Source organism: Natator depressus, chromosome 2 (genome assembly GCF_965152275.1).
Source record: "Natator depressus isolate rNatDep1 chromosome 2, rNatDep2.hap1, whole genome shotgun sequence".
NCBI lineage: Eukaryota > Metazoa > Chordata > Testudines > Cheloniidae > Natator > Natator depressus.
In genome coordinates, this window is record NC_134235.1 from 229,468,345 (window position 1) to 229,484,476 (window position 16,132).

At 40.3% G+C, this 16,132-nt stretch overlaps 1 protein-coding gene across 6 annotated transcripts in view; it reads right to left on the minus strand.

Moving 5' to 3' along the window:
- ARHGAP21 (Rho GTPase activating protein 21) overlaps nt 1-16,132 on the minus strand; it is a 193,906-nt gene that overhangs the window by 133,989 nt on the left and 43,785 nt on the right. For 3 of the 6 annotated variants that reach the window (XM_074946087.1, XM_074946086.1, XM_074946084.1), the window contains exon 1: nt 7,371-7,507. The exons of 1 other annotated variant lie outside the window; for it this stretch is intronic. In XM_074946087.1, coding sequence (XP_074802188.1) covers nt 7,371-7,454 — 84 coding nt within the window. In that variant the 5' untranslated portion in view covers nt 7,455-7,507. Of the gene's footprint in view, nt 1-7,370; nt 7,508-16,132 lie in introns of those variants that run through there. 2 more of the 6 variants (XM_074946083.1, XM_074946081.1) reach the window with 1 other exon arrangement.

Genomic DNA, 16,132 nt, shown 5'->3' on the forward strand with positions numbered 1-16,132 from the left:
TCCATCTAATTCTGGTCAGAAAAAATTCAAAACAAAAAGAAATTAAGGCCTTCCTTGTTTTATTATAGCTTAATTAACAGAGGCCTCCATTCTTTAACAGCTACATCCTCTTCAAATTGGAAAGAAAGGAAACATCTGTAGGGCTGGTAGCATATCAACAGCAAAATTTGTCAGATGTGAGCTTAAGTTGGTTAAATACCTTCTTCATTAGTGAAGGCTGAGCTGTTACAAACAGGTAACATCACTGCATGATGGCGATTCTTAGTGCCAAAAAAGAGGTTTCCAGCAACAAGATTTGGAAGGGGAGAAGGAAAAGGAATAAAACCCTCAGAAGAGGAGCTAAAAAAAGCTTTCCCAGTGGCTCGACAGAAATAACAACGAATGATTTGCCTAGAGGGCTGCCAATCACTGCTTTGCCAGCTCTTTCTTCTAGTGCCAGAGGGACAGCTAGAGGATCCACACTCTCCCACATAGCTCTTCCGTGCACCACTCCACGTCCTAAGTGCTGAAAAAGACTTATTAATTCTCCTAGGTGAGATGGCTGCTGAGAAGGTATGAAGGAGATAGACAGGCTCCCTTCTTGAAATGACCAGGTATTTGAGAATGGGGCCAAGCCATCCATTACGTTCCGTCTCTCACTATACTCTCAAAGCCCATTAAAGTACACTGTTACACACCTGAGATGGGTTTGCACAACCACAAGCTACAAATCAGAAGTAATGTACAGCATAACATCTGGCCTTCAGGAAAGTAACTCCGCTTCATTAACCACAGGCTGAACCACCTTCAGACTAAATAGCAAGTGATGTCAGCAGTACAAGCACTGTTTCTGTGCATGCCAGTCTCATCATCATAGCTTGAGGCTATGTCTTGCCACAGTGATTTACACTGAGCCAGCAGTAGAGCCCAGATGTCTCCCAACTGGCTGCATTGCCAGAAGTAGACTATGCCTCACTACAACTCCTTACCCAAAAAGAGGCAGCATCCTTAACCTAGGACTTTATTTCTAACGTAATTCATTGCACAGTTAGAACACTGAGCAGAAGTTCTACTCTGCTTTCAGCAACAGCACAGATGGACTCTGCATCTGGTTTCCTCTACAAAACTATAAATAGTTGTGGACATTTTTCTACCTACCTATAGTAGGTACTCGTGTTGGCCCCCATTTCTGTAGCACTGAGCGTCTCACAATCTTTAATGTATTTACCCACACACCAACTGTGAGGTAAGGAAGTATTTTTATTCCCATTTTACAAATAGGAAATTGACATACCACACACACATTAAGGGTTTGTATACACAAATAAATTGCACTTGTTTAATTTAACATGCAAAGTTGCAACAATTTAGTTAAACCAGCATATAGACCAGTCCTTAGTGACTTGTATGAGGTCACAAAGTCTGTGATGGAGCAGGGAACAGAACCTGTGTCTCAAGTCCAAGTTAACACCCTAACCATGAGACCATCTTGGATTGCTACTTTGAGCCATTCTTTCAGCTTTTTAGATTCCATGGTCAAAAGATTTACCTGGCCCCTAAAGAGAGAGCTTTCAGAACAAACTACATAACAGATTTTATAGAAAGGTTTTCCATTTCAAACCTAAACATTCCAGAAAAAGGTAATTCATTCGCCAAATGTTGAGAACATAATGTTCGAGACCGCAAGAAAGCTAAGGGAATAAGACTAACACCTAACCCCCCCCCCCCCCCGCCAAAAAAAGCCAGCCTATTAAAGCTTGTTTTTAATCAACAACACTGTAAACCTAATTACTTTAAATCATGACTGGATGTTTTCCTAAAAGATATGCTCTAGGAATTATTTTGGGTCCTAGATGATCACAGTAGTCCCTTCTGGCCTTGGAATCTATGAATTGTACTGTACTCAAACACGGAGGTGTAAGAAACTGTAAACATAAAACACTCTTTAAGGGTTACGTTTTTAAAACAAATTTTTCTGTCATCAATGTACAATGCAATAGGAAAGTTTCCAGATTACACATTAAGAGGTTAAAGAACTCCACACATACAAAACACAAAATTAGGGTATATCCCACAAAAACAGGCATTTTGTGCTCGCCAAGTAGGCTCTCCGTTACAAGCTGATGTGGTATACAAAGACTAAGTTAAAACAAGCACACACGATGCTAAAACACAGCCATCCTAACTTCTCTACATAGAGGATGGAGAAACAAACAACTTTTGCCAGTTTTTTGTCCTTACAGAATATTGCAAACAAAATCGGAGGCCACAAAAACAAAAGTATATTACCTAAGGCAGTGGTTCCCAAACTGGGGAATTAATAGCAGCCAACGCAGAGACGGCTAAACCTACACTTGAGACGCCGGCCAGGAAAGACTGTCTATTTTAACAGAAAACTGTATTAATAAAATATATTTAACATATATAAATTAAGTCTACTCGTATTTGCATGGCTATCACTTTTTTTAACTGCTTACTGCTGCCAAGTTATTTTTCCAGTATTTACAAACGTCAAATACTTTTTGTAACAGGTACATCCATCAACAGGGAATTCAATCATCAACTGTTTCCTTTAATGAATAATTTTATGCCTTTTTAAAAAAATTCTAAAACAACAAAAATCACTCAACTAATGAAAGAGGAAAATGCATTATGCATAGTTTTCCTGGGGAAGAGAAGGGAGGTAGAATGCAAAAATATGAATACTGTATGAAAATATTCAATGCAAAATGTAAAAATTGCATAATAGCCATCAACCTGCAGTCATTCCCAAAAGGCATTTAACCATCCTTGTTATTTTGTTATCCTTTAGATTAACTGAGAAATGATTAATTTGGTAAAGCTTTTTTAATGTTAACAGACTCTCCTAAAGAAGAGTATCCCTGCAGTGCAGCAATCTCTGCAGCATTTCTACATTCTGAAGCTTGTATGCAATGTGATAGCTAGGCTACTGCACTGTTTATTCTTTCCCCAAAATTACTTTACAAGTTTTGGAAGCAGAGGGAACTGCAGTACTTTATATGAAAAGAAAGCCCATGACAATGAACAGAACTATTATATTGTTAATCTGTTTTACACTAAAAAGCCACAACAGTCTATGCATTAGTCCAACCTATAACATGAGCATAACACGCCTCCTTTATTTACCTACTTCTGCATATACTGTACTAGAAAGACCCCTACTCCACCCATTCAAATAGTCAGGCCTATTCTTTACAATGAAGCCATGTGATTAGCTACAGTGAAGAATTCCAAACGGATGGAAACAACATTCAGAAGCTCTGCTCCTCAATAAATTATTTAAAGCTATTATATAGGGAGACTCATGGCCTAGTGGGGGCTGTGTTCTTCACTGCTGTGGGATTCAATTCCTGGTCTCTTGAATGTTTGTGAAGGGAGCGAGGAAAAACAACAGAGCCTTACTTTACTCAAAACAACCCCTGTGATCAACTATAGAAAAGGTATTGATCAACTCACAAATACTTGGTCTATGCAGTTCACCTTTACCAGAAAGTGGATAGAATCACCTTCAAGGGTATGTATGCATGTGTCTTAAAGGCTGCAGAAATTATGTACCCTCAGAGCTCCATAAAAAGCCCTGGAGGAAGAATTCCTCCACCTCCATGTTAAAGAAAGAACCAAGTCAGGTTGCTGAGTAGAGGTATAGTTTGTACTGTTATTTTCCATACATTTGCCAAAAGAAAGAGCTTCTTCAGGTCACACTTCACTCTACTGATTTTTGTTTCTGAGACTTCAAGTCTATGTACACCAACTCCTAACACTCTCAGTTCATTGTGAATTTTAAAATAATTTTCAAAAGATAAAGCTAAATCCTCAAAAAACAGACTGAGAATTATTAGTCCTGTCAGAAAGACTCGAAGCTATTAACATTGGGATTAATAATCTATTATACTGATGGAACAATTTGGAGATGCATACAACACAAACAGGCGTGCATGGAAATCTGTTTCTAGAAGACAATTCTCCCACATGATATGAGCTTGCCATCTGCTACCCCCCCCCCTTAACTAATCCTTAAATTTTGCAATCATGTGGAAGTTTTAAGCAGTCTGTGCATCTCCCACTGTTGAAACTACCCATCTCCCTGGAGATGGATGCAGTCAGACATGATGCAAGAAAGGAGCAGCAGGAGATCTCAGCACACAGTGAGAAATGAGGTGATTTTAAGAAAGGATGGGGGAGAAGCCAAAATGTGGCCCAATAAAGAAGAAAAAAAGTGAAACAAAAAATGCTTGTTTTGGCCTAATCTTACATTAAATTAAAAATGAGATGTGACAGCTTTCAAGTGAAGATACAGGTGGCACCCTGTGAAACACACTGTTGTCATCATCCCACAGGGCTTGCAGTGAAAACCTTAACCCACTGAAGTCAGAGGGACAACACGGATTTATATCAGTGAAGGATTTGTCCCTATAGGTTTACATTAGTGTCAAACATTACATAAATTTAAAATGTAACTTTTTAACACATACATTATGTAGTCAGAATACACAACCTAACAAAAGTAAAAACAATTACAGATCCACATAAGACCCAGTAGTTCCCAGTTACACTAACTTTCATTTTTGATAAGACCATAAGGCTTGTTCTTAAAATCTTAGACACCCACCAAGGCAGAAAATATCCCTTGCCTTTCTCATATTAGCGTACTTTCCTGTCTTGGGGGGGGACGGGGGGAACACGACACAACACACACACACTCTGGGTGTTGTAACAGAAAAAAGGGCCCTCCAAGGGTCAGATGTCTCTTCCATTACATTAATGAGTAATTGCATGTAACTTACTACTAACCTAGCAAGCTTCTTTTCTATCGAAGATATATTAAGTGGCTATTCAGAACAAAAATATTATTTTTCCCTAGAAGGTGCAAACCTACAGCCAACACACAGCTTATGTCATTAGGAACTGCTCTGGAGTTCTACTGGGGTCAGGGGCAATGGAATCACACTAGGCTGCAGAACTGTTCATGGAGGCTACAGTAGCCCAAACTAGTGCTGTGCTCCCCATTCACAGGGTGTGGGAGGAATAGCTGGTAGATACATGCAGCCACAGTCCAGAAGACTAATCCTGCCCCCATCCTTCTCCTTTCTCATCTGCATCCTCCTTAAACACTATGAAGTAGGGAGCTTGAACAGAGCTTGGCTCCACAATGTACAGGGGGTGTAGGTACCTGTCTGAGGGCGTCCAAGCATCCACCACACATACTGTTTAGCATTCGCTGTAGTTGGGACCATCCAAATCCATAGGAAAAAAGACTATTTACCCATAAACAAACATGAAGGTCCAGAGAAAAGCTGTTAAACAAGTGCTCACTAAATGCGCCATCGACAAAGGGATTTTAATTTTACTTATGGGAAAAGCTATGCAGCATTCCTCCATATTTTTTTTTAAATAAAGTTAGCAAGATAAGGCATTTCAGCAGTATTTCTCAATTAAATACATTAGTTATGCTTAATTAATAAAAGCATCTTACTTCAAATTTCAAAATAAAGGCCTAATTTGCTTTAGAAAAATATTGTAAAATAGGGCTATAAATTAAAATTAATCTGATTCTAGCTTTGTGTAAGCTATGTGAATCCCTGCTTGCTTTATTCTGTTTACTTTTCTCTATTGTCAGTCATAAAAACTAATCCCCACACAGTTTGTACATATTAAGATCAACCTATGATTTAGTCAGAATGTTTAAATAAACCATGAGAGACAATCCCACCCCTTTTCTTTACTCTTCTTGGTTTCTGGAATACAAGTAGCAGTTGTCAGCTTTGATTTTGTGTTTCATACTGAACTCTAAGCAGGTGATTTCTTGCCACCTCTAAGCAAACTAGATTAGAAATCAAAACAGATTCAGAAATGTAATGAGACACTGTAGGGAATATAATGAGAACCAAAGAGAAAAGAGGTCCATTTATGTGTATATTTTAACTTACTAGAAACATTTGTCATTTCTTGTCACTTTGAGCACCTAGAATCCATTACTACCATAATGTAAACAGTTTTTTTGCTCGAGAGTCTTTGAAACCATAAGGCTTGAAGTTTCCCCACAATATGAAGGACAATCTCCTGAGAAAACTCAGTGTCCTGGCAAAAAGCCCAGCTATGATGCAGCTTCTTTAAATAAATAAATAAAACTAGCAAAAAAGGTACTATTGGAGAGGTAGAAGAGCAAGCAACAAAGTTACATTTTTGACTGCAAATTACTAGACAGATGTGCAACTAATCAAGCTAATTGCAAATATTAAAAGTTTTCAAAAATTGGACTTTAAAAATACATTAGCACAGAGATGGAGATGTTGACAGCTATTGCACAAATCTGTATCAGTTAAAAAAAGTAAGTGATTTAATTAACATGCAACAATATATTTGCTTAATTAAACAGTATATCTGTATAAATAAGGTGTTCAAGACCGTTTATAGTTTTAAAAGAGGAGCTGAAAGGGGCTAGTGAAGCCTGAGAGTTATTTTTGAACCAAAAAGGTAACTAGAAAGTTAAGTAAAAGGTTTATACAAATGAATAGCAACTACTTTCCCCACATTATACAGGAATGATCGTGAAATATGTGCATTACCTGAAGTCCTATTTTCAGTGGCTTGCATGAAGTCTGCCGGGCATAATCAAAGTAAAATATAGACTGCTCTGAAAATATTATGACAGCTGGCTAGCAGTATTTTAAATAATGAAAAATTGCACTCGATATATAAACAAACATATATATCTTCTAAAACTCAATCTATGGCTTCTCCTCAGTTCTGCCATAAAGAACACTATTAGGCTCCATGCTGTCCCTATTAAAAAACAGACAGTCTCCTGGTGAAGTTCATTTATTTTAGCTTATGTGCTTTTAAAACATAGTTATGTGTATCTGAACTTCATCTTGCAATGACAGGCACTTCTATCCCAAAACAAACAAACAAACAGAAGAGAGCAGCGTTTCCCTTTATCAAAATAGTCAAGGAAGTTGAGAGTCATGTTAGACTAGTAAATTAAAGAGAGCGAGTGCTTTTAAAAATGTTTTTTGGTGGGAGGTGCGTTTGTTTTTGTTTTGTATTTCCACTCTTTCTTGAGCTATCCTTTACATGCTGTATTCTTTCCTGCAATTTACAAAGTTAACCTTCAAAACTGAAGCCTCTGCAGGGACAGTTTACAGTCAGTACTTTAAGAATTAAAAAAAAAAAAAAATCAAGCAATTAGAGTGAAAGCATATGCAATACACAACAATTTACCATTTACAAAGGATTACTCTATGGTAAGATGTTTCTAACAGGATTCTTGGGGGATGAGGAGGGGAAGGTTGTTTGGAGCTTTTTCTTTTTGACAAAATTATAATAAAATCCTCTCTTCATAAATAGTTAAATATAGTGAATAGACAAACCTGACCGCTCCAAGCACAATACAGGTTACATATCAAACTCCAGTTGTGGTTGATCATGCAGTCTAAAATCCTGAACTGGGCCATGCCTGCCTATAGCGCAGATTGCTTCTCTGCTCTGACTCAGCTTTTGTCCGTATGGTACTGAAGAGCATCAGAGCTATGCAGTGATGAGATTCAGGAACAAGGACTTTCCCCTCCCTCCCCCATCTGTCAAGTCAGCAAGATAGCAAATTGGCAGAACTGTTTAGTATACTTAAAATATATTCTGGTACATCTAAATTATACATTCTTAGAAAAAAGGAATGGGGTGGCAGAAACAAGATAATTTTAAGAAATCTCACTAGAATAAATCCTGAGAGGTTCTCTCATTTGTTCTTTTTGTCTACTAAAAAAATCTGAATGTATCAGCCTTCTGGCTATGACAAATCATATCTAATTTAAACAACATGTATGTATTCAAACATTTTTTAAAATTCAAACAATAGTGACAAGCTTTGTGTGAGCTCAGGGAACCTTAAATTCCAATACTGTTGTTTTAAACCTAGCAGAATAGTCACCAACCTTAGAAACTCAAAATATACTCAGTTTTAAAAAAATCCTTTTACTTATCCCAAATTTCTCCTTCATAGAGTTGAATAGCAGCCTCCCTAGTAAATCATCAAGTGGTACTCATTGGCTCCAAAGGGTACCCAGTTCTCCATAGCCAGAAGGATGGTGGCTGCCATGTTGCCAGAGAATGAGAAAATCTCAGAGTTTTGATAAATTGAAAGATATGGAAAAAGGAAATTGTTAAATGCAGCTGTAGCAGCCAAGCAGACTGATGATAACCACAATTGTTGGGCAACTACCACAGGCAGCCATGCATCTTACTGTTCCTTTTATGCTTTTAAAGAAAGTCGACCCTGCATCTACCCTTCTCCCTTCAAGTTTGAAAATGGAAAAAAAGAGAACCCATCCAATTAGTTCTCTACAGAAACTTTAGCTTTTGAAAGATGGTTATCTGAATAGGTTGAAAGGGTTTTGAAACAACCAAAATATTTTCGCAGAGATTTAAACAGCACCGGTAAAGACCAACAGGTTTTAAGTAAAGAACTAGGAGGACATGAAAAGACACAGATTATTAAACTCAATCAACAGTGGCTCAAGAAACCTTAAAACCAAAATGCTGAATGTGCATTTCAGTTTCCCAATATGCCTACGAAGAGGGCATCTAAAAAACCTATTTGAAGCTGGTAAGCCAAGAAAACATGAAGAGTCAGTCTCGTAGAAATGGCGTCGTCCTCTGTTCAGGCCACATTTAGTTGTCTCCAACCCCAGTTCTTCCCTCATTAGGAAAGGATATGAAGAGATTGGGGTCAACATTCTCTTATATCTCCATTGCATTGTCTTAAGGAAGAATCCCTGTGCCTGGCCGAGGACTGCTTTATCTAAATATTAAACATGAAGAGCTGCAGGGACAGATTCACCCTGTGGTTTAGCAGAAGCCATAGCTATGAGAAAGAGAACCAATGGGATCAAAGCAGGGTCCATGAAAATATATGTCAAGAAGAGATTTATGCTTCAGAGCCAAGAAAAAAAAAGCTTAGCTGAATGGTAGCTGGAGCTTTGTACACAAGATTATAGATGTGGCCTTACTTAGTACACTAAAATACCCCATTCTGATTTCTAAACTTGAGAGCATTGGTAGGCAACACCTGCGTTCAGGCAAGCACCCGTTCATCACTTTTTCAGAAGCACCAAGATTACCATGGCTGAGGTCTTTCTGACAGAAGTCTGTCCAGATCTATGACAGGAAGCATATGGGGCACAGATTATATAGCACCCTGAAAATTGCTGGGTATGAAATGTTTTTAGCACTAAAAAACCCAGCCATGTGTACTAGACTGCAGGATGGCATGGCACTACAAGAATTACAGCCCCTTACTGCTATCTTTTTAGGTTTTGGTGCACATCGGTGTTTTTTGTCAAACCCATCATAAGTGCTTCTGGGAAAAGTATAGAGGAAGAGGAGGAAAAAGCTAAAGGTTTGGGTGCATAAGTTCTTTAGAAACCTTCTGTATCTATTTAACAGCCTATGCAGACAGGAGGCTAGAAACAATGTCCCACTTAGCAACTATTGCTAGGTGGGACAAGTTTACATTTCCAGATGACAGACATCATAGCCAGTCCAAGTTCTGAGAAAACCTGGAGGAAGATTTTGGGAAGGTCCTTCTAGAAGTGAAGTTACTGCAAAAAGAAGCCAAGAGCGAAGGAGGCAGGACAGTTAGGGAATAAATGCTGACGTGAGAAAGAAATCAGAATTTTAAAATAGTGACAAAGAGGGATGCTAGCAGGGGGAAAACTTACTGCAGATGCTAAAAATCTTTGCCGAAATATGGCCTATTGCACATAATGAACACTGGAGGGAAAATGCTATCAGTTTAGATTTTCTGGGGGCCTGGGGGACCTGATGTTTTCTTTTTTCCTCCCCCCAGATTACTTTGTACAATAATTTTCTTTTGTTTTTTGCTGTCATTAGTCTCATCGTTATCGCTTTGTGCTTTCCTCTTTTAAATTGCACCTTTTATTTTAAATTTCATAGGCTACTTATCATCTAGGCCCTTGGGTTTTCCCCCAGTCCTCCACATTCCTCCCCACTTTCCCCTTGTATGGATCTGCCCTCCTACTTTCATATCAAATCTTGTTGAATACTCAAGCACTGTATAACATGAAAAAGTTTAGTTCAAGGGTTAGACTTGTCCCAACTGCATTGGTGAACTCCGAAAACTAGATAAATAACTCTCCTTAACTTATCACTCTTTGGCATCTCTTTTGAAATCTGTTTTCAACTCAATTGAAAATTGAACTATCAGATTCCTATGCAGCATTGATACCTAGACTCTTCAGTTATTTGTCCAAGAGGTTCTTAAATACAGTGAATTTAACTCAATGTCAATATATAGCTGTAGGGTGAAATTTTCAAAAGAAATCAGAATTGGCCTATTTAAGCTCCCATTGAAGTCAATGCTAAAGCTCCAGTTTACTTCAACAGGAGAGGAGTTAGGACAGGGGTGGCCAACCTGTGGCTCCGGAGCCACATGCAGCTCCTTGTATAGGCACCGACTCCAGGGCTGGAGCTACAGGCACCAACTTTCCAATGTGCTGGGTGGTGCTCACTGCTCAACCCCTGGCTCTGCCCCCACTCCACCCCTTCCCGCCCCCTCCCCTGAGCGTGCCGTGCCCTCGCTCCTCCCACTCTGAGCCTCCTGCACACCACGAAACAGCTGATTGGGAGGTGTGGGGAGGGAGGGGGAAGCGCTGATTAGCAGGGCTGCCAGTGGGTGGGAGATGCTGGGAGCGGGATGGGAGAGCTGATGGGGGGCTGCTGACTTATTACTGTGGCTCTTTGGCAAGGTACATTGGTAAATTCTGGCTCCTTCTCAGGCTCAGGTTGGCCACCCCTGAGTTAGGACAACACGGAGCTTTTGTGTGAGTCCCACCCATAACATGCTAAAGTCCAGGTGGGAGGTAAGGAACTACAGTGATCGATAGATCTAAACAGACAGTAAGTTATATTAACTGCTTCAAACTCAAAACAACAACTTTCCCCCACTGCCATGTCCTAAAAAATAAATAAAAAAATACATCAGTTAAATGTGTGCAAAAAAAAAATCAGCCTGTGTTTCATAAGCCCTCGCTGGCCACCTCTAACTCGCCAATACTTGTTTTCTTCACCTTGTCCCCAACAGATTGAGAGTCATTCACAAGATACAGGTAAACTGAAACTATCCAGTATGTAGTTCCCTGATTCTTATCTCGGTCTTTTTTCAAATACCCATGTAATGTCTCACCAAACCTTGTACCTCTGGAAAGATGATTTTTTTTTTTTTAATTTTTCTATCTGTAGTTCCTATTGGCATGGCAACTACTCACACAGAATAAATTAACAAAGCCACCTTTAACTGATCGCTCATATACTGGAGTGTCACTCTCTCACTTTAACAGATCAAGAGTTAATCCTGCCCTGAAAAAGTTATCAATACAAAAACAAATCAAACCTGAGTGATCTGCATTGTGAAGTAATTTTAATTTTTAAAATGTGCAGAATTTTTGATTGGGTGGATATAGAAACATGCTGCCACGTAGAGAGTGAATTTTGGGTATAAAGTCCTAGGTCAACATGATCTAGGAAGAATTCACATTGCTATAGACTGACCCCTTCAGATGACACAAGGATCAACATTGTTATGCTCCAGAGGGCAGAATATCTAACACTCCTTGCCCAAAGAGAGGGAAGATGATATTCAAGTGCCCAGACCTCCAGCAGGAGCTTTAAAGATGACTTCTCTGCTGAGTAGAAGGGTGTGAACTTAAAAGAAAGTTGGGTAATAGAAGGTCACTTATGACACACAGGAGAAACCACTGTTTGATTATGTTCTTAGGTCCAAATCCTGCATTTTACAAAAAGTGTGGATAAACACTTGCACAAGTGCAGAGCCCCACTCACTTCTAGGGGCTCTCCATGCAGATTTGGAGATCTGTCCATGTGTTATAAATTGCAGGCTTGCGGCCTAATTGTTCTGAGGGGAGTAAATGTAAATACAGAAATAAATAAAATCAATCAAGGTAAATTCTGTTTCCTGAAACTTAGGATTCAAGGACTTCAGCAATGGTGGTCTATTCTAGAGCAAAAGCACAAGCTATCAATAATATCTAAAAACTGACAAACAAAGGATAGTATCAGCCTTAGGTCTAGACTCCAGGAGGTTAAAAAGGACAGCAAAGATTAGGCAGGATTTTCCTAAGAGAACCTTTCACAGTATGCCTATCACTTATCTAACCTTTCATTGGAACTTCTATAAATGGTAATACTAGTCTTATATTTACAGAAAGAGGGTCTTGTGACACTTCTTGGGGCACCCAAGGCTGAAAGTTATCTTGTTACCATCTGTCTCCCCCATGAGGCAGTCTTTGCTGTGCTAGCTGGATGTTAGCTCCCCACCACAACAACCTTGTTACCTGCTCCAATAAGGTCTTCTGGTTTACACGAGTCCGGTCTTTGGTCTGATCTACACTGCTGCTTAAGTCAATGTAAGTTATGTCGCTTAGAGGTGTGAAAAAAATCACCCCCTGAAAAATGTAGCTTACATCAACCTAACACAGTGTCTACACCGTGCTATGTTGGCCGGAGAGGGAGGTGGAGTACTGAAGTCAACAGAAGAGTGCTCTCCCCCATTGACTCATTGCATCTTCACCAGACCCACTAAATTAACACGGCTGTATCGAGCGCAGCAGCGCCAACTTAGCATGCAGTATAGACAAGCCCTGTGTCTCCCAGGTCGACAACAAATGCACTCCCGCCCCAAGTCCCTTCAAAGCGTCCCCCGTGGTATCCAGCCCCATCATCACTGACTGTCCACAGAAATCCCCGATCCTCTGTTCCCAAAGGAACAGTGTACAAACACTTTACCAAATTTTACCTTTTACCACCATTCCTGTATTACGAACTGCACCCAAGTTAAATTTTCTTTTGTTTTATAACTGAAGAACAGAGATGCAAATAAAAAACAGTGGGAGATGGGAACAAATGGTTGCATATAAAACAAAATAAAAATATGCTTTCTTGAGAATAAACTTATCTACGGTAGAACCTAAAAGATACAAACACCAGAGTTACAGACTTACCGGTCAACCAGAGACCATCAGGTAGCAGCAGAGTCCAACCCCTCCCCCCCTGCCACACACACACACACACACACACACACACACACACACACACACACAGAGAGCAAGGACTGTACTGCTTCAGGGCTTCAGCCACAGGGGGTTGGAGCTGCAGCAATGGGGGAGGTCAGGGTTCCGGGCCAGAGTGGGGGTTGTATGGGGCTTCTGACCGTCAGGAGCATCAGGACTCAGGGTTTTAGACCCAGTGGGAGTGCTGGGGCTTGGGGCTTCAGCCCCGCGACTCTGCTGGAATGCCGGGGCTCAGGGCTTTAGCTATGAGGGGAGTGCTTGTTTCAGCCCAAGCGCTCCCCCCATAGCTAAAGCCCCGAGCCCCAGTGAGCCCCTACCCCTGCTGAAACCAGGAGCAGAGCCATGGGGAGCCGCAAGCCCCCCACGGGGCAGAACCCAGGAACAGAGCTGCAGGGCTGAAGCCGCAGCGCTCCCCCCTGGGTCTAAAGTCCAGTGCTCCTGCAGGGCAGAAGCCCTGTGCCCCAAGAGTCAGAACCCACGCACACCCCCCTATGGCCGAAGTCTAACATCTTGTTCAAAATTACAGAACATTTCAGAGTTACGAACAACCTCCATTCCTGAAGTGTCCATAACTCAGAGGTTCTATTGTAACAAATTATATCCTTCTTTAGACAGGAGGATCTCTCAAACGTTCTTCCCAGCATTTTCAACCAAGTCTGGCTGAGATCCCTTTTTCATGAAGCAAACCCACTAGTTATACCCCCTAAAGTTCATTATCCTTACTTGTAAGCAAGGTTCTCACCCGCTTGTTAACTTCTTCCTGTAAATTTCCTCTGAAGATTTCACAATCCTTCATTAGCATTCGGCTCAGACTGTAAAGGGATGCCCATTGTGAACTATCAATACTTAGGTTTCAGAGTAACAGCCGTGTTAGTCTGTATTCGCAAAAAGAAAAGGAGTACTTGTGGCACCTTAGAGACTAACCAATTTATTTGAGCATGAGCTTTCGTGAGCTACAGCTCACAAAAACTCATGCTCAAATAAATTGGTTAGTCTCTAAGGTGCCACAAGTACTCCTTTTCTTTTTATAAATACTTAGCTGACATGTAAACAAACAGACATTTCTTGCCTGAAGAAAACCAGCTTTTTATCTTTCTAGTGACCAGTCCCAAGTCTCAGACATTAAGAACAGTTTTCAGTAACACACACACAATCCTTACACAACATCCGTACCTGGCGTGCAACATTTGGATGACACGTGACACAGGCTTTCATTAGAGACCTTATACAACATCCACTGGGCTCACCCAAAGGATCCCTGTAGCCCCATCTACCCCTGTGCCCTCTGCCAGTTGGCATCCAGAGGTCTGTGTGTCACAGATGTTCATCCTAAAGGATTCCAAACAGGTACATATTCTACACAGGGATCAATTCAGCCAGCCACATGGAGTGAAATGTGGCAATTGGAGTGAATAATACAGTTTCCAAATGGAAACTGCGGGGAAGGTTAGGTAGGAAAAATGTAATTCAAGTTGGAACTACCCAGAACATCAGTGTCAACCATCCCTACTTCTACAAAACATGTCACTGGATCACTAATTGACCAAACCATCAGGACCAGCAGTAACTCAGAGACAAGTAGCACCTATTAAATAATACGTAGCCTTCATAGAATGCTTCCACTCAGAGACCTCTGCTACAGCTAAACCTGGCAGCACACACCTACCACCTTAGATTATCTTATTTATGGAGTAATTGGTTAACTGGCAACAATTGAATGGTCAAATCTGGGCAACCAATTATCTCCTCTACGCCTTTTAGCTCATAAACGGGAGGGTTTGAGAAATATTCAACTAATACTGCTGATGTAAACCAGACTCTGTACTACTGTCCTGTTTTGCTGAATCTGTTTGGAGATGCACTCTTGTTCTGGTTTGAAGACCTGCTAGTCAAAGTTGCAGTGTATATGCAATTTTCAAGTGAGGCTGAATGAGCCATTCTGGTAGCACACTGGGGAAAGGGAAGGCCTACTTGTCACTTTTCATGGTAAAGCATGCCAGGGAAGGGGAAAAATATGAGGCCTTTATAATACAGGCTCCTCTTTCTCAGGCAACTGTAGGGAAGACAGCCCCAAGTGAGGAAGTGGTGTCTGCTTGTGTGTGCGCACGCCCTAAAAGGCAAAATCCCTGGACAGGCTCATCTATTTTTACAGCTTTGGGACTCTGACTTTACTTCTATATTGGGAATGTTCTTGAGATATCACTTTGAGGAACTGGCCTCTATGTTAGTCATGGTTGAGTCTTATGGTGTAATCAACATATTGATTTTAAGAAAAACATCTGCATGGTTCTGTGGTTGGCAGGGGCATCCCAAAACTCTGAGCTGCCACAAAATGGAACTTTTGCCATTGAAGTGGAATTGCAGAATATTGACGAGTTTGGTCCCGTAACTGGGTTTTCTATGTCATCGTCTTAATACATAGTAAACAAAAAATAGCCACAATAATACAGTACTTTAGTCCCTATTCTAGACCTTTAACATTAGTTTCCATCAGGAGCAGTCTGTTAAACCCACACCTAACAACTAAGGGGGGGAACAGGGCGGAAATCTGATTATACCATAAAAACAGCTGAAAGAAGACAACTTGAAAAGGAAGTTGAAACCTTCTTCTACATTAATTTTATGATAAATTAAAACTAATGTTAACAATTTAAAGAAATAAATGAAGCACTTCCCCCGGGCGTACTCCCCCAGCCAGATTTTAAAACTTACAGGTCTACTACTGTATACTGCATGTAAAAAAAAGAGAGAGAACTAAAGGACGAGTAAAAAAAAAATTGACACGGTCACCAACATTAATGAAAGATGATTGGTCAAAATGAGAACCAACCAGATAATGGCTACAAGTGCCCATACTGGGAAAAGAACATTCATACTTTAAGGTTATTCATTCCACACTTAAAAAGAAAACTTAAGAATTGTGTGTCAGTTTCCCAAGATGCCATTCAACAGTGCCAAGTGTAATATGATAAAGATGGCCCCTTGTCATTTCCTCATACAATGAAAATAAAATGAAAAGACTGGTCCTT